General features: G+C 37.5%; 3 protein-coding genes across 6 annotated transcripts; 2 read left to right on the forward strand and 1 right to left on the reverse strand.

Annotated features, from left to right (window-relative positions):
- The first annotated feature begins 66 nt into the window (after window positions 1-66).
- On the forward strand, window positions 67-6,577 carry LOC113753760. Of its 3 annotated transcripts, none has more exons than XM_027297998.1 (15): window positions 67-436; window positions 843-937; window positions 1,057-1,170; window positions 1,590-1,694; window positions 1,837-1,908; window positions 2,126-2,238; window positions 2,558-2,692; window positions 3,261-3,329; window positions 3,940-4,027; window positions 4,180-4,251; window positions 4,341-4,441; window positions 4,756-4,873; window positions 5,355-5,414; window positions 5,493-5,603; window positions 6,153-6,577. In XM_027297998.1, exons 1-15 carry the CDS (start codon window positions 313-315, stop codon window positions 6,261-6,263), a joined length of 1,488 nt encoding a protein of 495 aa, XP_027153799.1. In that variant the 5' UTR covers window positions 67-312; the 3' UTR covers window positions 6,264-6,577. The 3 variants fall into 3 exon arrangements, with proteins under 3 accessions (XP_027153799.1, XP_027153800.1, XP_027153802.1); XM_027297999.1 differs by having other exon boundaries at window positions 4,341-4,400; window positions 4,736-4,873; XM_027298001.1 differs by having other exon boundaries at window positions 4,341-4,400; window positions 4,766-4,873.
- Window positions 6,578-6,918: 341 nt separating this feature from the next.
- LOC113751302 (proline-rich receptor-like protein kinase PERK2) lies at window positions 6,919-12,031 on the reverse strand. Of its 2 annotated transcripts, none has more exons than XM_027295258.1 (8): window positions 12,010-12,031; window positions 10,047-10,267; window positions 9,732-9,940; window positions 8,941-9,067; window positions 8,412-8,483; window positions 8,019-8,205; window positions 7,801-7,933; window positions 6,919-7,475 (listed from the first exon to the last, which is right to left on the reverse strand). In XM_027295258.1, the coding sequence occupies exons 2-8, from the start codon at window positions 10,195-10,197 to the stop codon at window positions 7,209-7,211; spliced, it is 1,146 nt and encodes a 381-aa protein (XP_027151059.1). In that variant the 5' UTR covers window positions 10,198-10,267; window positions 12,010-12,031; the 3' UTR covers window positions 6,919-7,208. The 2 variants fall into 2 exon arrangements, with proteins under 2 accessions (XP_027151059.1, XP_027151058.1); XM_027295257.1 differs by lacking the exon at window positions 12,010-12,031 and adding an exon at window positions 10,895-11,721.
- Window positions 12,032-20,071: 8,040 nt separating this feature from the next.
- Window positions 20,072-23,403, forward strand: LOC113751300. The gene is made up of 5 exons (XM_027295255.1): window positions 20,072-20,663; window positions 20,759-20,917; window positions 21,363-21,870; window positions 21,952-22,146; window positions 22,528-23,403. The coding sequence occupies exons 1-5, from the start codon at window positions 20,508-20,510 to the stop codon at window positions 23,307-23,309; spliced, it is 1,800 nt and encodes a 599-aa protein (XP_027151056.1). The 5' UTR covers window positions 20,072-20,507; the 3' UTR covers window positions 23,310-23,403.
- The last annotated feature ends 1,492 nt before the right edge of the window (window positions 23,404-24,895 follow it).

Consider the following 24,895-nt stretch of genomic DNA (forward strand, 5'->3'; position numbering starts at 1 on the left):
TGTTACAACATAGTAGTTAGTTTACTACTAGCGTTACAACTTACAAAAAAGAAAAAAAAGGAACGCCAATCAGTCCGGAGGGTGGGGGATGCCTGGAGTATTGTCGCTGCTGCTTCTGCTTTCCTTGAGAATCAGTTAACCATACCAATTAATTCTCCACTTTTTTCTTTTCATATATCGTCGTTTATTAGTGTTGTTAAGAAGAGAGAGACTTTTGTTGAAGAAGATCTGAGAGAGACAGAGATCAGAGGGAGCCGCGAGCGAGACTGGCTGATTAAATTGATTCTGATTTTTGAAGAAAATTAGGAAAGGATGGGGGATGAGGAGGAGCAGCGGCGGAAGGCGGCCAAAAACAAAGAGGTGATTCGACTGGAGCCAGAGTCGGTGATCCCAGTACTCAAGCCCAAGCTTATCATGACCCTGGCCAACCTCATTGGTAAAATATATGCTTGCTTCCTTCTGTCCTCCTTTCGTTATCTCGTCTCCATTATCTTCCATTTCACGAGTACAACTAATGCAAGGTGGACGGCTTGTTCTTTTTTCCATTTTTTTCCCCCATTTCTCCTCTCGTTTCCATCTGATCTGAGAGAGAGTCTGTGTCAGTGAGTGTGCCTGTGCTTTTTTGTTAGTACGATGACATTTGAACATCTGAACCTGACCCTAGCATAACTAATACTCAAGCCACAAATTTCATCATCATCCTTTCCCTTTTAATTTTGTTGAAAAATGAAATCTCTAATAACTGGTACCCACCTACTTGTTTGTTGTAACGCCGCCACTGCCCGTTCCCTATTGCCCTATTGCTTGCTTCTCATTTTGCTTTTCCTGCTTTCTGCCTCCAGAACATTCTTCTGACCGCTCTGAATTCTTGAAGCTCTGCAAGAGAGTTGAGTATACTATTCGAGCTTGGTACCTTCTTCAGTTCGAGGACCTCATGGTATTCTACAATTTCAAAATAATGCCTGTCTTCTCCCTTTTCCCCCCTTTTTAACACTACTAACCTAGCTGCACTAGTAGTTCTTCTCCTTCAATTCCCGTTTTCTTTTCTCTCTCCAGCAATTGTACTCTCTCTTTGATCCTGTTCACGGGGCTCAAAAGTTGCAGCAGCAAAATTTATCCCTGGATGAAATTGACATTCTTGAACAGAACTTCCTGACATACTTATTTCAGGTACAATGCTATTTACATCCTTTTTGTGTACGCAGGAACGCTGCCTGTTTTACAAAATCCAGTTCTTTCACTTTATCTTATTCCTCATCTGGCTCTTGCATTTTTTTTTTAAAATTTTATTTTGCTCCATCCATCTATTATACTGTCATGTTCTCTTCTATTTTGCTATTTATCTGTCCAGGCAGAGGCTTTAATGGGGAGGTGCATGCCTTTGGCGTTTTTAGTTTTTTACATTTGAAATTACAGGCATCTGACTGCAGTCCCCTACTCGGGGATGGGGATTGGAAACCACCATCTCCTCTGTTTTCTAACTAGCCGTCTTCCCTATCACTTCATTTGCCCTCCTCCCCGTGATCCCCTATCACTCCAGGTGTTTTTATTTACTTACTGCTCTGTGTTTCAATTTTTACCTTATGCAGGTGATGGAAAAGAGCAACTTCAAAATAGCCACTGATGATGAAATTGATATTGCGCATTCAGGTCAATACCTTCTGAATCTTCCAATCACCGTTGATGAGTCAAAGGTTGGGAGCACTGAGCCTTCTAGTTATTGAAAATCATCTGCGTATCTGATAAGAGTCTTGGTGCAGATGCTCTGTATATTGTGCTTCTATCAATGAATAGAGTATTTATGCTAGTTACAAAATTTCTCTCTGTTAAATGCAGCTTGATAAGAAACTCCTGAAGAGGTATTTTGAAGAGCATCACCGTGAAAATCTTCCAGATTTTGCTGACAAGGTACAGATTCACCTGTAGCTTGACATTCCAGATATGATCTTATCTCTTATTAAAAATATCAGACTATCTGGTCTATGCTCTCGCTATCATCATCATATTTTTTATCTTGTCTACTGCTGCTACCAAAAATTTTCTTCTTTACTTGATGATTGTAGTCAGGAAACTATAATGAATAATAGATTGAACATCTGATTCATGTCATCCTCTTTTTCCTTAGTATGTGATATTCAGACGTGGCATTGGGATTGACCAGACCACTGATTACTTTTTCTTGGAGAAAGTTGACATGATCATTGCTCGCCTTTGGACATGGTTTTTAAGAAAGACTAGGTGAGATGCTATCCATGCTCTTGTAATATGCTAATTGAGCAGCTTTAATTGAAGTCATGAGATGAATAGCCTGAGAAAACATCTATGCAAAGTATGGTTGCATATGCAAGGTACTTAGGGCTCTTAGTGGTGGGAACCTGAGGCAGTATTTGTCCCTTTTTACTCGAGCCGCTTAAAAGTTCATGCATCTAATTTTGAGTTGATCTTTTTACTTCGTTTCTGTAACAGATGATGTCTTTTAGCTGGTCTGATAAAGTTGTCTTTGACAAGAACCCTGCAATTTTGCCCTTTAACTTCGTTTACGTTATGTTGCTTGCAGGTTAGAAAGGTTATTCTCCAGGAGATCAGTTTCACGTCAAAAAAGTGACCAGAAGAAAAGTGACGAGAAAACTGCTGACAATGAAGAAGATTGCATATTTGTTGAACGTATCCGTCTTGAGAATATGGAGATCAGGTTTTTACTATATGATGTTCCTGGTTTTGGACATTACACATTGAGCTATAGTCTTCTACTTGCAGTTTAAGATTGCTAGAGTATAATCTTTCACTGCTGTTAGCAATATAGATTTTGAATGCCTGAAACTGAGAATGTCACCTTTCCTTTTTCTGGTCTTTTGGATTTATTGAAATGGTCTCTGGAACTTGTATATGCAATGCACTCCTGATATCTGATTCATTGGTGTAACCGGAACGAGAAAAGATATGTCATTCATTTTTGAACGCTGTGGAGTTTAGATACTCTTGAATGCTGTTTAAAGCTCTATGGGACCTTGGTTTTCTTTGGGACCTATTTGACGTTTAATGTTATTATCTGCTGCATGACTACTGTTTTTGTTGGTGGTAAAAAATTTCTCTGGAGTTTCTATGTTGAATGTAATGACCCATTCACGTGTGGCTGATCAATATATATATGGTGACATTAAGTGCCAAACAGCAACTGGGCACCTCTTTGGCTCAACAGTAGAGTTGCTTGGAGCATGATTTAATGATATTCTGATTTTTTCTTCTCTCACTTCATCCAGTTTTCGTAGTCTGCTGAGCAAAATCACAATACAAGAACCTACATTTGATAGAATCATCGTCATCTACAGGTACGGATCTTAATTTCTTATATAGGTGGCTCTTGAGGTATACATTCTGGTTAGTATTAGCAAAATTTTGCTCTTCTTTAAATACACCATTATTATTAATTTTGAGTATCTGTGGTAGTTTGATTTAGTAAAGTGCCAGCATCATTTATCTCCTTGTTCCCGGACGTTGTCAGCTCAGCAACACTTCAATTCTTCTCCTCTTGTGTTGGTGAATTAACTTCATTAGAAAATTGAAGTATAACACTGGTTAAAGGGCTTAAGTCATTGTATTAGAATGGGTAAGCTTCTCATTGCTGCATTTTCCTTCCTCCCTTTGTCCCTTCCCTTCACAGAAAAACAACTAACTTTGGTCATGATGCATGACGAAGCACCAAAAGCATACATTCCCATTTTTGCATAGATGTACAATACTGCTCAAACCATAGAATTATGACACATACGGGGGAATCTCATAATTTCATTAGTAGAAGGTATCCAATGCTTCAGTCATTTATGTGCCTTCTAAAGCTCCTTTTTTCTTGCTTTGGAACCGTACCAGTGCCAAGTATCTCACACTAGGTGTTTGAATTGTCTTGCATTTATGAATAAGCAACAAATGATGACTATGCAGGCAAGCAGGTACTCAACTAAAACCAGAACGAGGAATATTTGTGAAACATTTCAAAAATATTCCTATGGCTGATATGGAGATTGTACTAGTGAGTTTCTACATGTGTTTGATCCACTTATGTTCCTCATGTGCCTGTTTGAAAGTTTTCCCCCCTTTTCACTTTCTTGAACTTTCCTGATCCATTAACCCTTTCCTTTACTCACTGAATGTTAAATCATATTCTTGCATGCTTTCTAATAGCCGGAGAAGAAAAATCCAAGTTTAACTCCCATGGATTGGGTCAAGTTCCTCATTTCTGCTGTAGTTGGGCTGGTCAGTTGTCCTTTCTGAAACACATTTAAAACAATATTCATTTGATAGTTTCCGTTTATTTTGGTTGCACGTTTGTCTCTTTTTCTCAGGTTGCTGTTGTTGGTTCCCTTGAAGTACCTAAAGCTGATCTCTGGGTGATTTTTGCAATTGTATCCACAGTGCTTGGTTATTGTGCCAAGACATATTTCACGTATGTCTCGTCTTTGGTGCAATGTGTCTTTCTTGACAGTGCATATTAACTTCTCTTGTTGAATACTTTTCATTGCACTTGATGCTTTAGTAGATCTCCTTTCTGCCATCATGTGTTGGTCATTGCAGTCTGTTCAATCTGAGACGGTAGTTTCACAATGGGTTTTCCTGTGTGCTGTATGTGTATTTGTTAGCTTAGTATTGCATATCTTTTGTGGCTTGTATCTCAATTGGTGGCAGTTCTTTTCCTCTGTTGTTTTTGATCTACTTGGAAGTATTTGTGCTTGTATTATAGAAGCTTTTGGAACTCTTCAGCTTTCAACAGAACATGGCTACATATCAGAGCTTGATCACTCAATCAATGTATGACAAGCAATTGGATAGTGGAAAGGGAACTCTTCTTCACTTGTGTGATGATGTCATTCAGCAGGAAGTGAGTTACATGCCAATATTCCTTTTACACTTTCGACTTAGTAGTTTTGCGAGCCATATATTAGTTACTATGTGTTTGAATCTAATTGAATAGTTAAGTAAAATTAAAATTACAAGCAGACTGGCTAGTGAGCTTATGTTTCTCAGTATAATTAACTCAAACATGCTTCTGCTGCTGAAGTGGGTTGGTTATTCTGGTAGTACCATTAGATAGTTCTGTATGGAAGTCTAACAACTTCAGCTCCTGACAAAAGATGGAGATGTGTACCAAAGCAATGATTTGAAGTATTTTGGGATAGTGCGATTTGTCTTTTTCTTTTTGTAGAATGTTGGTTGGTCTATCTGGAATTTACTGCTACTTGTGTTAACTAGCCCATGCCTCAACTTGTTTAACCTGTTCTAGGAATTTAGTAATTGAGTACTGCAAATCAGGTGCTTAGTATTTGTGGTAGAAGCATCTTACAGGATTCTTGCATTTGCAGGTGAAGGAGGTGATAATTTCATTCTTCATATTGATGGAACAGGGGAAAGCTACATTGCAGGTTGGTTGCACTAGTTGCTTTTCTCTTTTATCAGGTACTTTTTCTCCTAAAATCACACTTGTTTTGATTATGCTATAGGATCTTGACCTGCGGTGCGAGGAACTAATAAAAGACGAATTTGGTGAAACGTGCAATTTTGATGTTAATGATGCTGTACAGAAATTAGAAAAGTTGGGCATTGTTGCTCGGGTGAGTTTGTTTCTCTTCTTTCCAATTGTATTTTAAACAAATTTCATTTTCAGATTGACTTTTATATCCACCATAGTACATCAAATTGGAGTCAGACTACTGATTGTTTAAATAAAGCCTTTCTGGGGGGAGGGATTTGGGTAATAATAATAATAATAATAATAATAATAATAGTAAGGCCTTTCTGAAGAATCTGTTGAGTTCATAAAAATCTATTAACAATTATTTGTTCAAGAAATTACAGTACATCAGGACCTATTCTTCCGGCTTAGTGCTCATATAGTGTCGGTTAGAGAACATAGACAGGTCTCATTATATAGGACGGTCTATTTCATCCTCTTCGAGTGGTTTCTTTCTACTTATGTTCAAACTGGATGTGAGTAGTTGGGGTAATCATGTCAAATGTTGGCTTCTGCTTGTTTTGGTTATCGTTTTCGACATGGCTGTGATGTGTGAATTCTGATCTAATTTTGAGGTAGCATTGCATGGTTTAGATTGCCTTTGAAGCAAATCTTTAATATCTAACTTTAGTTCCATTTGTCAATTTAGGACACCATCGGAAGATATTACTGTATAGGTCTTAAGCGTGCCAATGAGATAATTGGGACCACCACAGAGGAGCTTGTTCTTAAAGCTAGGCAAGGTGGTGCTGCTTCTTGAGTTCTTTCGGGAAATGAAAGCTCTGCCATTTTTTGCCTAATTTCTTTGCTGCACGAGCTACAGTTGTAAATTCTGAACGAACAGTTACTCTGCAGTAGGGTGCAATTTTCATTTCTTTTCTTTTTTTTTTTTAATTTTTGTTCCCCATTAGATTTTGGCTTTGGAAAACAGTAGTATATTTCTTGAATATTTGGAGAATGAACTCACGAGGGTAGAAATATTTGTTGAGAACCGGTTGGCTCGTTAGACTGGAATCCTCGGGTAAAATGGTGTGATGATGTATGCTAATAAAATTCCTTTTTTTTGGCTTGTAAGAGTGGCAACCAACTCTGCCTCTTCTTCTCGTCATTTTAGCGAAAATGTCGTCAATTCTCTGGATATCTTCCTTCATTCACAGTGGTGTGGTTGAAGAGGAGGCGGCAAGATTTCAAGAGGAATCCCCGAAACGTAAAAGTAGATCAGGTACAAGTGTTGTTATGGAATGAATGTTGAATTGAGAAGAAAAGGGACGAAATCTCTTCCCCCACCACGCTTCTAATTACTCCTCCGGTACAAGGTACGAGGTGGAGGAGCTGAGAGACGAACTATTAACCAGAGTTGCAACTAACAACTTCTAAATTAATATGGCATATTTTAGGCTAGAACTAAAAAGATCTTGAGAAGAAGTTCCAACTCAATCTTTAGTGTAATAATATTCACAACAACAACAACAACAAATAATTGTTTCTTCGAATAAAAGAAAAAAAAATGATTGATTACAAGAATACAAAAAATAGGAAAAATAAAATAAACAGCTGTCGTTTATACAATTACCAAGCAGCTGAATTCATTTAACTGTGATATTTTCCCAGAAAAGTATTAGAAAAAAAGCACGCTCAAAATCTCTGCAAGAAGGAAAGAAAAAAATAAAAATAATAATAAACTGAATTCCCATTTTAAGTTGTTTTATTTCGAAGACCTGAAAAGTTGGCTTCCGAGGGTCACGACTGGGGTTCCTTCCCCCACCATGATTGTTGTCAAACTCATTTCTTTTTCAAGTATGCGGTCTAGCTCCAGAACGACATAACTCATGGCTGGCCGCCTTTCGCTTGAGGGGTCGACACAACGGACTATCAACTGTATGAACTCTTCCATGCCTTCCTTGGTGAAGCTATTACCCAATCTCTGGTCAATGATGACAGCTATTGCGCCAGATTCCTGATAGTTTTGCAGCTGAAAAAGGAGAACATGACATATCAGATGTATCTATAATCCTTCTTGTATCTTGAAGGTTTCTCATGTACAAGAACAAAATCCAAGGCATATATATATATATATCACGAGATTATCAACATCAATGGAGCAAAATGAGGCAACAATGAAACATCCGATTAGCAGATGATCTACTGTAAAGTAGCTGAATTATGTATTTTTAAGGTCATGGCGACACTTTCTGTATCATCTGGCCTATGGTGACCAAATCATGCCTAGAGGACGACAACGGTAAAAGCACTCTAGATCGCGAATACATAAAGCACTGCACGGAACTGTAAAATACCCATTCAACCAGGTTTTGATTGGTGTCAGAAGATAGTAGATCCAATGCTTCTCGGCCACTGACCAACTCCAGAAGAAACACACCAAAACTATAAACATCACTTTTCTCGGAAAACCGTCTAAACTCTTTAACCCTACACCAAAAAATAAAATTAAAAAATAAAAATAAAAATCTTTAACCAAACAATCTCAGGAAACAAAAGATAGAAAGAGTAATACTCTGGTGCAAGAAACATCTCATCAGCTGCCATCTCAGAAGACGGGCCAGCAATATCAAATCTTCCAAGAAAATTGCGTAATCCTGCATCAGCAACCTTTGCTATGAAATTTTCATCTACAAGAACATTTGATGTTTTGAAGTCTTTGTGTATCAAACGAGGACTCAAGGCATGGATGTGAGCAAGACCTGCATATTTTAGTATAGAAGTAAGGTTTTACGTGTAAGCATATACCTCAAGATGCTTCATGTTTGAAGAGGTTTTGACCAATATATGTGCCACAATGTCCAGGGAAGGATTTTGTCTGACTATGACTGCTATTAGCTATTTCCAAAGAAAAGATAAACCAATACCAGGAAAGCCAAATACGCTCACTGGTTTTGCAAAGGATCACCTTTAGCTGCACCTAGAGCTATTGAAAGCCTGTGCTTGAATTCAAGCTTCTCTTGTGCAACATGTCCAGCTCCTGCAGCATTTAAATACTCTGGATCAATAAATTGCCAAGATAAGAAACGAGACCCAAAACCAACTGCAGAAACTCCTGATAGATGAAAAAAACTCTAATTGAGATTAGAAGCAAAAAAGATACAATAACATGCAAAAATAGCTTCATGTTGGACTATCTTACTGGAAGCAAAGATTGAAGGGAGGGGAATAAGAGAAGGAAATTTCAAATATTAAGGTGCTATTTCTTTTATGAAACTAATATGCAGTGGGTAATGATGTTTTCCTTTCTCTTTCTATTAAATTGTCAGGTGACATATTAACGCGCACGCACACAGAGAGAGAAAGAGTCCTGATAGAAAGGCATTAGTAGAAGAACAAGGGAAGCTTCAGCTTCCAACTCTTAATGAGCATTTCTGCCTTTGCATGAGGGGAAGGAACAATGAAAAAGCAAGAAGGTCGACTTAAAAGATAATTACCATACAGATGAATAGATACACTTCCATTGGGTATGTATTCGTAGACAAGAATCTGTTGGCCATTATCCTGGCAGTAACCCAGAAGGCTGACAAGATTGCGGTGCTGAATAGATGAGAGATATCGAACCTGATAGAAAAGTCAGCAAATTAAAGCGTGGAAAAAAATACCCAGAAGAATTTGATGATTGTTGGAGATTATTAAGACGGATACAGTATACAAACAATGCAAACAATGCCCAAATTGTTTTCCATATACAGCTTGGATACACAATCCTAAAAGGAAAAAATTCACATGCAGCAAAAAGCATAGAGCACCTGATAAACAACTAACATTTAGTTCTGAAAATATTTTGACAATTTATCATCAGAAATGGTAATTAATACAAGTGATATGTTGCCAAATAATTGCACTACTTTCTTTTGGATGGACCATGACAAAAGTGGCATGTAAGACAGCACATTTATGCACGTCTAAGGATAATGAACCCCGATCCCATGCAATGCCAACGGATCATGACAGAAATGCGACATAGGATGCCAAGGTCATACGTCTAAAGAAAAATGGTTCTGATCCCACAAAATGCCAAATTCATAGAACCAATTCCTCATGTTTCAGTCTTACATCATTGCACACTTGCCCAAAGCAGAAGTCCTTCTCCCACTGGCCATCATGCACAACACCACCAAAACAAATTGAAACAAATAAAGGCCCTCCAAGGAAAACTAGATATTGTTTTGAAGCAAATGAAAGTGTGGAGTTCTAGAATTCGCAAAGGTCAGAATGAGTTCACCTCCTCAATAAATTCTTGACTTGGAGCACCAGGTCGCTTTTTAATGGCCACGAGCATCCCATCGTGAAGTAAGCCCTTGAACACCTCTCCAAATTTCCCTTGCCCAATTAAGCTTTTATCACTAAAGCTTTTCGTCGCCAGAGACAATTCCTCAATCTCAAATCGTCTCGCATCTCGCAGACTCAATTCGATCCCAGCAGTTCTTCCATCTGGTCATCCATCGAACCAGTTAGTGAAACAGTACGCATCTAATGTAGAAGGGGGATTGCGCTTGATAGGTGTCATAGAATACAGAATTAGGTCAAAAGAGTCAACCTTGATCTGATGGATCAGAAGACCCATTCTCAGAAGTTCTTGAAATGCTCCTACTGTGAAAAAGGCACAACCGTATTATGACAATCACAATCCCCACCAATGCCACGGCTCCTGCAGCACCTCCTAGAATTGCTGCAAGAGTCCTTGACATTTGGTCAGGCAGCTACTTCAGCAACACAACTGAGGAAATGTGTGGTGGTGTAGATTATGAGACATCGAACCTGACATGGTATGGTGAAAAAAGAAGCCATAAGAGAAAGGGGCATGAAGCATCTTATAAAGGGAGCGGGGGGCTGATGACAACAAAGGATGATTATCATTAGTAAGCATGATGGTAATAGATTAGTCGGAATGAACTTTGACAGAAGCAGCTGCTAAGACCCAACTCTCCAAGACCTCTTCGAAATGCGAGGTGCATAAAATAGATTATCATCCAACACAAGGCTAAAAGGTCCACGAGTGAAGTAAAATTATTGAGATAATGCAGCATTGCATCATAACGGGAAAGAATTTGCAGAGTTAACGGGAAATTAAAGCTTGAAAACTGAGGGAGAAATTTGAAGACGAGAAGTGTCTTAATGGAATCAGACAGGAATAACCCAGCCATTAAAACAGAGATTAGTCCTAGATAACCGAGATGTGATCTAGATATCCTAGTTTTAACATGTAAATTTAACCTGCACAGACTTGGCCTTCCATTGGAGGTGGATGCACAAAATAGTAGTAATAAGCACGCACACACAACCCGTATACAAATAGTCTATGATCCGAAGTTGAGAGGTAAAAAGGTGTAAGGGAATAAGAGAGAGAGAGAGAGAGAGCTGCTGGAAAAATGGGGGGAGGGAAACCTGGTTGGTGGTGGTGGCCAGAGAATAGAGTGGCAGAAGTGAGATCCCGATGATGGACAGCTTCATTTGCCGGCGGCGGTGATGATTGCCACTGCTAGTTGTAGTAACAGGAAAGGAGAAACAAGAATAGCCGGATCAACAGAATTCAGCCTCATTCCCACATTTGAATCGGGTACTCAACTGTAGTCCCTCCTACTATTACAACTAGCAGATTGAAGGGAATTCAGAAGCGGATTGCGGAAACAGGTGGCGGTGGTGGGGTTAGTTGGTTGTGGGAATTGACCGGCAGGCGTAATAAATCATCGAATGATTAAACAAATTGGAAAAAGAGTCTCTACTCTAATACCCTTGGGAAAATCAGAATCAAAATTAGCACCGCCTCCGGCAGGAGGGATTGGTCGGGTGTGTTGTTAGAATGTTAGATTTTTCGGTTATGGTTTTGTGTAGTGGAAAACAGGACAGCAACTACAATTGGGGGAGTGGGGGTGGGGGAGGTCCTCCTCCTCTGAAGTTTCATCTTCATCCGCAGACCTATTGAAATGGTAGTAGTAGATTGGTGGTGTGGTAGCATCGCTCACCCATTCCCATTAGAAGGAAGGAGAAAGACAGGAGGCTGCGGACGACGACGACGACAATGCCGACACCCTCCACCGACACACACGCTGAAATAGCAATCAAGTAAGACTGGTTGATCTGATACTACTGAGTATTTGTTGGTTAAGAAATTTTTTTTTTTGGGGGGGGGGCGTTGAAAATGTGTTACTGCACGTAAATTTGGCCACTTCACCAAATTGTAGTGGATGGGTGTGTTTGAGGGCGGGGAGTTCCTAGTTTTCAGAGGATTGGATGAGTAGTAATTAGCAGCTTTTGTTACGGCCGAACTATGCAGTGGGGATAGTAGTGAGAAAGAAGCAAAACTGGCCAGCCCAGTACGGTACAGGAACCCCTCCCCCCTCCCCCTCTTCCCTTTCCTTTTCAACGGGGAGGGAGTCTTCTCCGGAGTGGGAGAGATAAGCGCAGAGAGAGAGAGAGGGTTCGTTGAGGAAAAGAGAGAGAATAAAAAAAAAAGAATAAAATACTACTCTAGTCTAGTAGGAATAGGATTGCCGACTCACCGCTGCAAGAGCATTATCAATCAATCAATCAATTAATTTGTGTATTAGGAGGAGGAGGAGGAGGAGCAGCAGCAGCAGCAGCAGCAGCGCAAAACACAAAAACATGACAAATTAGTAGGATTACGACCGACTGCCGGAAAGGTATTATTATTATTCTTTTCTTACTTATTATTTTAGTATAGTAGTAGTATTACTGTACTTAAATTTGAGCTTTCCCGTCTTAATTTCATGAAATGATGGAGGAAGTTCATCAAAAAGTATATATATTTTTTTAAAACTCTAAAAAAGTATATTCTTTTTTATTATTAATCAAAAAGCACCGCCGCACCGCAACTCCAAACGAAACCTTAACAGCAGCAGAGGGAGGGTCAAGGGTGGAGACTGGAGAGCATAATATTATTATTATTTCAATCAATCAATTAAAGAAGGGGTTAAATCCACGTGTATATAGATAAGATCACACTCACACACTTGGTATGTATAATTTTTATTATTTTAATAGTACAAATTATTAATGCGCAAAAATTGGTATATATATAAGTCGCTCATCCGTGTATTAAAGTATAGATTTAGGCGCATGAAAATAGCATGTCCTCATCATCAATTAATTGGAGGAGCACAAGAATTGGTTTAGTACTTACTCCGCCCGAAGTTGTAAGGTAGTAATGCTGCTGCTGGCGGCGAGACGGTAGTAGTGGTGGTACTCAGTCAGGGCAGGGTGTCGGAAGATCGAGTTTAATTACGTACTACTACTAATACAGATATACTACCACTAATAATAGATTAGTATATTGAAAAAGAATTTTCTTTTTTTGGCTGTGGGTTGGCTCATGGCTGGCATAATGGCAAATTGAGAATTGAGAATTGACATCCCCACCCCACCCCACGAAAGGCCAGCAGCCAGCTAAGTTGACATTCCTTCTTCCAACTCATCTCTCTCTCTCTCTCTCTCTCTCTCTCTCTCGTGTTCATTCCTAATCCTTGATAATTAATTAAGGGTTAATAAAAGCTTCTTCTTCATCATCATCATCCTCTCACCACCAGTTACCAAACCCCCAGACACCGGGTCGACCAACGGATTAGTCAGGGCAAAGCCTTGGATACCGTGGCAGGCAACCAAAAAAAAAAAAAACCCCCAGACACAAAAAAAAATGAAACAATTCATCTTCCTCTACTATATATATATATATATATATTTTACACTTGTTGAGTACACTCTTCCACTCACTACTCATAATTTCTTTTTTATTCGTAATTCTTCATCAAAAAGGCTTTGGATTCTTGTCACCCTCGGCTCTAATAACACAATAATAATAATATATTTGAAGTTGTTGCGCAGTCCACTCCGCCTCATCAATCTGAACACGACTAATACTAATCATTATATTGAACCTGTCAAAATTAAATTTTTGTTACTCAACAATTTTAAATTTGCACTTTTAGTCCCTAACATACATGTGGATGTGGAGTTCAAATCATCATTATAATCCCTTGATTTTTAAATAGTTTTAAGATGAAATTCTATGTGAATTGGGTTATTCAATTGTAGTAATTAATTTAAAAAAGATACGCTCTTTAAGATGAAAAATAGACAGTGTTGTATTGATGTAATATGCTTTAGAGATTTTTACTTAGATTTAAGAACACCATTTTCAAATTAATTCATGTTTTATTTCATTTGAAAACCTTAAATATAACTAATTGCAGCATAAGGGATCATATCGGACAAAACTTCAAATATTAGGGATAAAAAATGCAAAGTCAAAACTTTTGACTTTGCATGGTACATCCCCCCATACATGTAGTAGTTACATACCTATGTAATTATCATCCTTTTTTCCGGGGTAAAGTAAAACTCGATGCATGCTACTTGATGATCAAATACTGTACTACATTCATCGACCAAAAAGAACACCACTAGTATTTGGTTGTTTTTTCGGACTTTTGGGATATTGAAATTTGAAACAGAACCAGATTGCTCTCGTGTCGTCCCTTTCCATCCAATCATTGTAAATCAGAAAACCCTAGACCCAAAAAAAAACCTCTTTTCATCTTTTACACCTGAATTTCCATGATTCGTGCAACAAAAACCAAATCTAAAGGAGTGAGTTTAAATGATTTCTTACCATACATTATTATTGTGTACGAATCGAAGTATGTATCCCCCCTCCGCCGCTTTACCCACTTCATCATCGCAATTCATTGGCCAACAACTTTATTGATCGATGAACATGTATCTTCAATCTTTTACTTGAATCTTCGCTTTTTCTACTTTGGAATGGACGAACTCTTTCCCGCAAGATTCAAAGCAGTTTGGAGGAATTTCGAGGTATGAATTGAATTGTTCCATCTACTAATGTGCTTAAAGCTGTTTGGATGATTTCGCCTCTCAAAAAGGCCGCATGCTCGTCACATGGAGGCCATTCCGTTTCTCTTCGCGGTCAAATTTTGATAGAATGATCCAAATCATACATGTCTTTTGTTAGTCCTGTCACATTTTCAGCTACACAATTAGTATACAAGACCATAGTTTAGTGACATTTGTTCCATCTTAAATTAATTTTTGAAATATTTATTTTCAATATTGAGAAACTAAATCCTAATATGAAACATGTGTTTTATGTATATATGAGAGAGAAAGTATGCAGGCAAATGGGTGTGTTTGAGAAAGAAAGATGTATGTTTTGATATGTGTAATATACAAGTTATTATGGTTCAATAGTGTGTATTGCCAATGTTACATGTGCTTTGCATGTGTAAGAGTATATCTATTCATGTGAAAATATATGTGTTTAAGAGAGAGAGAGAAATACTACATGTATATATATATATATATATATATATGTGAAAATAATTGTGAATGATACTAGTACTGAATATGTTTGGATTGCAAAATAATATCAATTATTACGTTGCTTACAACACAAACACAATTTTCAATCTAACCTTTTATCTTTTCAATCATTTTTTTATTTTACATACATTATTTCATAAAAAGTTTTACAGTAATTATTTCAAAAAATCTCCTATTCAAACACACTTATTATTAATTTAGTAGAAACGTTCAGTAAATTAAATGCTTAAAACTTTCACTTACATTTTTGCTGCAAATTAAATGCTTAAAAATTTCACTTACAATTTTTTATACAAAATTTTGTCTTTATTTTTTGAAGCACAAAATTTATTTCAAAAGAACCAATTTCAAACTCGGCAAAAAGTGTTTTGAATACCGGGAGAGAGCATATATTGCGTACATGTGTGAAAGTGGGTGATTAAAAAAATACGTTTCAATGAGTATCATTATTCTAGTAGAAAAGCACGGGAGCTCAAGTGTTTAAATTTTCACTTAGAATTCTGTACAAAATTCTAATAGGGTAATCTGCCTGATACATACAGTTAGAAAAAGTGGTGGTGCCAAACTGCCAGTGGCCAATATGCATGGTTGCTGGACCATGAGCCCGCTGGACATGGCGAATTTCCTCTACCGACGGTGCCATGAATATTGATCGCCTAATATCTGTTTGCAGTAATTATACATACATACAAATATATATATATATATATATATACATGCATACATATAAATATATAAATATATAAAATAAATAAATAAATATATATATATATATGTATATGTATACATACACATAAATGGGTGAGTGCCTGAGTGGGATAGACGGCATCGACAGTGGCGGCATGGATGGGAGTGGAATTGGGTGGCGGTATCAGTTAAATAAAGGAAGTGGTGTGGGTGGGTCAGACGCGAGGGCAGTTGCCTGTACGCCTTGCTATTTTTTCTCTTCCTCCTCCTTCCCGTATGTAAAAACTCATGACGAACTGATTAATTTTCTTCATGAGAAAATTTCCCATCCTGGCCTCTAGAATAAAATATTCAATCACTTATTTCTCTAATTCAAAGTATTCTTCGTTCTCTTTAATACAAGTTGATTAAACTAGCCGACAGTAGCACAATATTATTGAAGCAATTGCCAAAAAATGGTTTTTTTTAAAAAAAAAAATTATTTGTTAGTGGTACTACATTTAATTCTTTGAATCTTGTGAATGGATAATAATTTTCCTTTCAAAAATATCATATTTTTATATGATGGAATTTCATTAGAAAAAAAAAAGTTACGAGGGGTGCGATTCACAACATTTTTCTTGAAAATTAACATTTAAAAGACAGAGGCCTATGGCAAAAAGAGTGCTATGGCTCTCTTTCTCCTCTTTTTTTTTTTATTCAATTAAATTTGTGAGGGGAAGAGGGTGAAGACTTGAAGAGTACATATTTGAGTGCTATATATTTTTGATAGGGCGAACCAAATTCCTCTTTTTGATGTTTGTTTGGACAGCTGATTATTTTCCCAAATATATTTGCTTACACGATCATTACAATTTCCAATACACCTTTTTATCTTCCCAATTACCTTTTTATCTCATATACATCACATCACAAAAAGTGCTACAGTAAAAATATCTCAAATAACTTACAATCCAAACAAATTATTTTTTCAATAATATAAAAAGCTTCTTCAATTTTCACTAAAAAAGACGCGATTTATGTTTAAAATGCTCAATTGCACGACTCTTACTTCAAACTTATTCAGGATTGATTTGATTCACCTGTCATTTAATATAGAGAAAAATGCAGTTTTGGTACCCAAACTTTGACGCACGAGTAGTTTTAGTCCCCAAATTTTGGACCAAAACAAATTTGGTACCCAAATTTTTAAATTTTGAGCACATTAAATATCCTGAACGATTTTTTCCCAAATTGCTACCGGAAAAAGCCACGTGTCGGCCACAATTGTATGAACAATGCCCCAAAAAAATTTCAAGTGCCATTCTAATACTAACTATTAAATTTAAGGACTAATAGCATAATAAAGTAAAAATCCAAGGACTAAAATAAAAGAAGAAGAAAACGATGGTGCACTAGAACATGTAGATTCTTCACGTGCAGTGCACATCGTTTTCACTACTACTTTTTTGTTAATGGAACAGATACTGAAGAGGAGAAAGCAGAGCTCGTTCATTAAAGACTTTCTCTAGCTAAAGATGAAGAAGACTTTTACCAGTATTAGTAATATTTTCTTTTGCATTTACTGCTGTTTCTTTACTTCTTTCTTCACCACAGCTTCCTCCTCCTTCTCCACCACCACCACCACCACCACCACTAGCCACCACTATGGCCACCGTATCCTCCATCAGCCATTGTTCCCTGTTAGCCATTCTCTTCCACCAGCTCCTCCACCAACCACCCTACCTCAACCTCCTTTCCCCTCCCCACAGTCTCAACCTCAGCTCCAACCAAGGTACGCTTTCTCCTCACTTTCACCTCCCACTAATTCTCAGTCCGAAAATAACCCATTTTTCCCTTCTATTTGGTCTCCTCCGCCAGCTTCTTCGCCGCCCTCCCTCCGTTGTCAACTTTTCCTGCCAATATCTCATCTCTCATCCTTCCCCATTCTTCCTCTTCCTCTAATAACAGGCCCATTTCTCACAAACTGATAGCTGTCATTGTCTCGGTATCCCTTGTCTCCACCGTCTTCATCGCCAGCATTGCCGCCTTTATCCTTCTCCACCACCACCGACGCCTCCGCTACTACTACCAACACCAACGGGCTTTCTCCAAGACAGACAGTCTTCACCTTTTCTCACCCAACGCCACTCCTTTCGACAGCACCACCACAAAAAACCCACTTCCGGGAACACCTCTGCCGCCACAGCTGCCCCACCACACTCCTTCCACTAACAGCTCAGAATTTCTCTACCTGGGAGCTCTAGTAAGCTCCAGAGATGTAAAAAAATGAGGCATCTAATGTTCCTCAGAGCTCAGAAGATCACCATAATACTGTCCCTTCAGCTTTAGTTTTAGCTTCACTTCAGTATCAACGGCTAGGCTCGCCGGAGCTCCAACCGTTGCCACCGCTGCCACGTCAATAGCAGCAGCACCACCATTTCCACCAAGACTACAGAAATGGTGCTGCAAACAACATGGGTTCCGACGAGGATGATGAATTCTTCTCCCAAAGAAGGTCCACTGGGGAAAAGTATAGTCCTGTCCACAGCGGATCAAGTGAAAATCTCCCTAGCCCAAGTTCAAATTCACTTCTGTTCCATTTTGGAGCAATTTCTGCAGCAAGTTCAACTCCAGTAGAACCACCTCTGACAATCAAAACGGAACAAATTCTAAAGTAGAAGTGAAAACGATGTGCACTGCAAGTGAAGACTCTACGTGTTTCAGTGCGCTATCGTTTTCTTCTTCTTTTATTTTAGTCCTTGGATTTTTACTTTATTATCCTATTAGTCCTTAAATTTAATAGTTAGCATTAGAATAGCACTTGAAATTTTTTTGCGCTTTTTTCATACAGTTGTGGCCAGACACGTGGCTTTTTCTGGTAGCAATTTGGGAAAAAATCGTTCAGGGTATTTAATGTGCTCAAAATTTGAAAATTCGGGTACCAAATTTGTTTTCATCCAAAATTTGGAGACTAAAACTGCTCGTGCATCAAAGTTTGGGTACCAAAACTGCATTTTTCTCTTCAATATATACACTAAATTGTATAAAGCACAACAATGAAGAAATCACTTGAAACCGTGCCATCTACCAATCCTTCCTCCAATTTTATCAGTCCCTATTTAAATATAGCTATAAAAGCCAGAATTAGGGAAAATTGAGAGAAAACTCATGCAGTAGTAGGCTATACCATGTGTTTGCCAATATACCCATTTCCTTATCTCGCGGGCTGAAAGTCTTCGGTTGCAATGTTTGGAAGTACTTTTTTTTTTTCAAATATACTATTCCAATGTAATATATGTGAACTAAAACAAATTGAGAAATGTGTTAAAAGAATATTTTGAATTCTTTTCATAAAAAACTAGCAATTCAAACAATACCTACTTGCAGTCAACATCAACAAATAAATGTTTAGATTTTTCTTTTTTGTTTTGTAGGGGAAGGATGGTTGCGAGAAATTGATGTATCGTACCTTTTCTTTCTTTTTCTCCCACTCCATTATGAAAGGCATGCAATTGAAATTTGTGTGAAATATTTATACCCGCACTAACACAAAAGGCAAAATTTTAATTCTAAAAGTGTCCAACGCAACGGATATACCTATATCTACACGACTATATATATATATATGTATATATATTGTGCCATGGAGGTATAATTATGAAACCCTGCCCAATTCAACGGTCTAATTGGTCATTAGATCGAACTAGGTCTCTAACTGGATCATTTAAACACAAAACTTGTTAATTGACTAATGACCCGACGGTTCAACCAAATTAAACTGGAAACCTAATCGGTTTTGTGGTTCAAATTTTATTAAGATCTTGTGACAATTCGAACTTGAATCTTATGCATGTATCCACAGCATAGTTATTAAATCCGGTCCAAAACTCAACCCAAAGAGTCATTGGGTTGCCAATTCAATTGCAGGGGTTGAGCAGTTCAACCGTAGGTTGCACGATAGTTATATAATATAATTATATATTTTAAATTATAAAAATAATAAGATTTTTATTTTGGTGGTTAAATCAACGGGTCAATTGGTAAATTTTTTTTTTCGATTGATCTGTTGAGTTCTTGATTGATTAATGGGTTTGTTGTTTAACGGGTTTAATTAGCAACCCAATCCCATCCCATGGCCAGTTCACCTGGTCGAACGATTCAAACATCAGGTCGAACCTGACTTTCTTACATTGATTTTGCACTTAAATTTCGTAAATAAGCTCCTATTAAGGGGAAAAAAATGTCATTGCAGCTTTTCTTACATTGTTTTTTTTTTTTCAAATTAATCAGAGTAAGGTGCCAAAAATTTGATCGATTAAGGTGGCAAAATTGCTAAAATTCATAGTGCAGTGAGCAAGGCAAAAGTTAGTTATAGTTGCGGGGGCATTTTGCAATTAATTGTTTTTTTTTTGTTCCTCAGTTTTGTGTTTGACGGTCAACGGTAACAGTAAAGGTTGAATGATGAGTGTTATGTGGTGGGTGGTCTGTGATTTGCGCGGGGGTTGCGCACTGTTCGAATAATTGGGCTAAATGGAGAGAGAGAGAGAGAGAGAGAGAGAGGAAGAAAAGGAAAGTAGGATTTGTACAGTAGCTGGTGTTTGTGGGATTTCTACAGTTTGAAAATGGTCTCTCTCAGTCTCAGGTAGCGGTGTCGACGACTACCACCTGTACATGTCCTTGTAATTCATGTACGTATATCTGTACAGATATAGTGAATACGACTAGATTAGTAGTTGTAGTACTAGTTTTAGTACAATAGGCTGCTATTCTATTCTACTGAGTAGCAGGTGGCGCTACTACTACTGAGTTTTGTGTGTAAGAGAAAGGTCGGGTGGCCGGCCGAAGTGAGTGTTTCGGGTTGAATTGCAGGGACGAAGGTGTTGATTGTGCCTTTTTTTGGCGTGATAATTAATAACAGATCCTGCTACCCACACCCCTCCCAATTGAGCTAGCTTAAGCAACTCTGGAAAAAGCTATGGTAGATGAGGATCATCCTACCACATCGAGGAGGATGACGTCGTCGTCAGGTTCCGTCCTCTGTGTGTGTGGTGCCGGTGTCTGCCTCCTTCTTACCTCTAAGTCACAGGCGAATCCCGGTCGCTCCTATTATCGTTGCCCCGCCGCCAACCGCGTTAGTATTTCACTTCACCTTTGGGTTATTGATTTTTTTTCCCCCCTTTTTTGGGCTTCCTACTTTCATGTTATCATGACGGGATGCGGTCGCAGGGGTGTGGGTTTTTCAGGTGGCTTGACCAAGTGCGGCCTGACCAGCTCATCTTCAACATTCCTCAATGTGGTTGCGGTGCTGGAATTTGTCGGTTAGATATCAAGACTACTACTGGACCCAACGCTGGTCGCGAATGCTTCGTCTGTCCCATTAAGAAGGTACCTCTCCCAACTTCTTATTCCAAAACTTTTTCCTCTTGAATAACCACAGAAAGCAGAAAGCGCTCCACGCTCTTCCTCTAGTCACTAATTAACTTAAACTATGCTGCTAGAGTACCCAGTTTCAAAGCTGCTATTAGGTTTTGGCTTACTTCTTTGCATGAGTTTCCTGAAACGGTAATGAAAAGATTCAATTTTCTTTTGTAATTTAGGCGCATTTGGCATAGTGAGCAAGAAACACTCTGTTGTTGGTGTTTTCATCTCGCTCAAATCCAAGATTATAAAAATTATACAATTTCTGCCAAAATGAAATTCTAATAACATGTAGAAACTGCTTTATTATGCTAAACTTGAACTGCAGTTTGTTTAGATTGGATCCACACTTAGGAGGAGTAACTATGTGAAGTGCTTCTGTTCTATTAATTCCGATTTGGTTGCCTGGCAGGGACAAGGTGCTTGCAATTTTTTCATGTGGTTAGATGCTCATTCAAATGCTGCAACTGGCTTCCAGGTAAATAAAAGTACCATTTTACCACAATCAACCTTGACCAATTGCAGCGATGTCATCTCAGCAAAGAATGACCTGGTTGAGGAAAATGAACCAACTAACTTGGAGCAAGAAATTGAGTCACTTGTACATACTTCTCAGTGTTCTAGATCTCGTCGACCAACCTCTAGTCCCTTAAAGAGGGATAAAATAATACTGGAGGAATCAAAGGGATCGGATGATGACCCTTTAAGGAAGCATTGCAAGAGGCTAAGACATGGAGACTCTAAAAGCAATGGTTGCCCTTCTGGCTCTTCATCTACATGCCAGAGAACACCACTAGCTAGCTCAGGGAGTTATTTGACTGAAAAAGATGGCCAAGATTCATCTCCGACAATTGAGATGGCAGTACATCAGAAAAAGACAGACTTTGGGAGGCCGATTTTTTTTGAGAATACTTTGACAGGTTTATTTTTGCTTCGTTTTTCGATATAGTTCACTTCTATTTGGTCCCTTTACTCAGATCATTCTTTGTTGGTTCTTGTAGCCTCTAAAAGCTTCCTATTTTCCCGCCACCAATCTTCTGTGTTGCCAATTAACTTGGAGGGATTGCAAGAAACTAGTTGGATAGTAACTGCAATCCGTCAAAACTTGTGTCTTGAAATCAAGGGCTGGTGGGGCAGGCTTGCTTTTCCTCCTTCTAAAAGCTTGAAAGAACAGTCAGCTGAGCCATTCTTCTGCTGTAAGTTTGAGAAAGTTATCCTGTTTATCTGTTGTTTCTCAGCTTTATCTTTTAAGCTTTTACGTGGTTTCTTTTCCTTCTCAATTTGAACAGTGGAGGAATGATGAAACATGCACAGGTGCTTTTTGGTCCACCAAAAACCACATATTTCCTGAGACAAGCAAACAAAAGGGAAAAATAAAAAATAAGGAGCTGTTTTATAGTGAGGCTTGGTTTATCTTTGGGGTAGGACTAGAAAAACGCACTGCATCTCCCAAGATTATAGCTTGCTTAGAGTTCGGTTCTAGCATTCTGCTTAGGCATCTTATTATAGTTGAGGAATAAGCCTCTTGTGATTAGAATTTGTTGATATTCATTTTGTTTGTCCCTTCTTTCTTGCAGGTGCTTTTCCTTCTTTTGATCCGATTTTCGTCCCACCGAATGTGAATTTACTTAGTGATGATGTATCAGTTGCCCCAGTTGCAAGTCCTTTGGGTGCTAGCAGGCAATCATTCCTAAGTCTGAGTGAAGGGGCTCAACTCTTGGGCACTGAAGAAAACAGTATCATGAGGAAGTTGGTATCAGAAGCATTTGTTAAGGCTGCGGAGCAACTCCAAAGTGATCTTCTTACTCTTCTCAGGTCATTGGACATTCAAGACCATGAATTCATGGTCAGGGAGGCGGACGCTACTTTTGATGCTTTGGACCAGTTACAAATTGAGCATAAGAAATATGGTGAGCAAGTCAAGGAATACATCCGGTGTGCATCATTGTTGGCCAAAATCAACCAATCTGTAATAAGTGACCATTCTTGTAGGATGCTAGCTGATCGTTATAGTCATGAGAAGTTGAAATTAGATGAAATCGATGATGCTTATGCAAGGGATGTAGCTGCCTTATCTGTCTCAGAGCAACGTGCTGAATACTTTGCTAAAGAAATTTCTCATCTTAAGGATAAGCTGTTCCAAACTGAGGCTGGATTATCTTGTTGCATGGCTGAGAGCACAGCTTTGAAGGCTCGCATATTGGGGATATCAGAGGATAAGGAAATAATTGAACGGTCCTTTGAAATGACATGTAAGCAGTTAGAGGATGCTAGGAAAATGCGCAAGCAAAGAGAAGCAGAAGAACATGCTGCTAAAGCTGCATTTCAGAAGGCAAAAACCTTAATTTGGGGATTCTAGATTTTGTGTTCATTCTCGTGTTGGTACTTATATTGAATTTCAGCATTTTACCAATGGCGCATAATGGATTCTTATAGAACATCTATTTAAGTCCTGAATTTTTGTCTTAGTTTTTATTGCGGGGATAATTTCATAAATCTCCCCTAAGGTTTCTGACAATTTCACCGAATTCCCCTAAGATTTGAAAAATTATACCTATCTCCGTTGATTTGATAGTTTTAGTACCAAAATCTTAAAACAATATTGACTTGGTCAAATTTTTAAATGAATATCTAAAAATGTTTTTGTGTAATGAGTTTTAATTTACTTCTCAATATAATTATAAGAGTATCTAGTATAATTTTAAGGAAAAAGTGTCAAATTTTTTATGTTTATACTAACTATTTGATAAATAATTAAAATAATAATAATTTTACAATTATGACAGGTTTAGATTTATAAGATGGAAAAAAATATTAAAATAATTCATTTAGAATTTATGAATTTTTCGATGCAGTGGGATTATCATAATTTAGTAGTGATTTTGGGCTATTTTTTTATTTATTGTTAATTGTAATACCAAAAAATAGAAAACAAAATTTAGCAAAAACATTGGATTGCATGTAAAATTAACTCATAAAAAAAATCACTAGTTCGACATTTGATTACAATAGAAACTAGAGTTGATAGTAATAGTTCTACAATTTTATTGACTAAAAATTAACAAAAAAAAAAGGAATAAGAAGGAAAAAGAGTGAAAAACATTAAAACTCATTCTAAGTATAAGCATACAAAACAATGGAATTTCATTAAAATATTTAAGGGTAGTATTATTATTTAAATGATAAAGAAGGTATGTGTAATTTTTAAAATCTTGAGGGAGCTAAATAAAATTGTTAAAAACCTCAAGGGAGGTTTATGAAATTATCCCTTTTATTGCGTGCATTTTTTTTCATCCCATCATTCCATTAAATCTAATCCTCCATATTTTATGCATACTGAGAAATCAAGATTAAGATCAACACAGGTACCATAATTCATTTACGTAAAAAATTTTCATGTTATAACAAATTGGTCTCTCACAGGAAGACGAGAATTCAAAACATAATTTGAAGGATGGGATTTAAGTCAAATATGTCTTTTTCATATGGTTTAATAAATCATTATTTTTGGAATACATCTTTCTTTCACGTTATTATTTTCACATCTGTACTCGAATTGCATATCTCCATACCATTATATACTCAAGTTTTGTAGAAAGCGATTGAGCTAAAAAGAAATATATGGATGAATCAAATTGCTCCGGTACGTATCGACGCACACTCATTACATCTTTTTTATATTATTAAATCTTAGCGATTGAGTAGAGTAGAAATTTTATATTAAATCTTCTTCTTTTTTTGTAACAAATAATTTGTTACAAAAAAATATAAGATGTGACATATTTATTCTTGTCTTTAACAAATAATACCTTGTACTTGACTCCATACTTCTTATACATTCATAATACCTTGTAGTACATAGAAGAAGCTTTTAGGCGAAAAGAAGGTATAATTTAAAATTGAATACATCAAAGATCGCAATCATCACTTTAAATGCGAATAGTA

The sequence above is a fragment of the Coffea eugenioides genome, chromosome 11 (genome assembly GCF_003713205.1).
Source record: "Coffea eugenioides isolate CCC68of chromosome 11, Ceug_1.0, whole genome shotgun sequence".
In the NCBI taxonomy this organism is placed as follows: domain Eukaryota; kingdom Viridiplantae; phylum Streptophyta; class Magnoliopsida; order Gentianales; family Rubiaceae; genus Coffea; species Coffea eugenioides.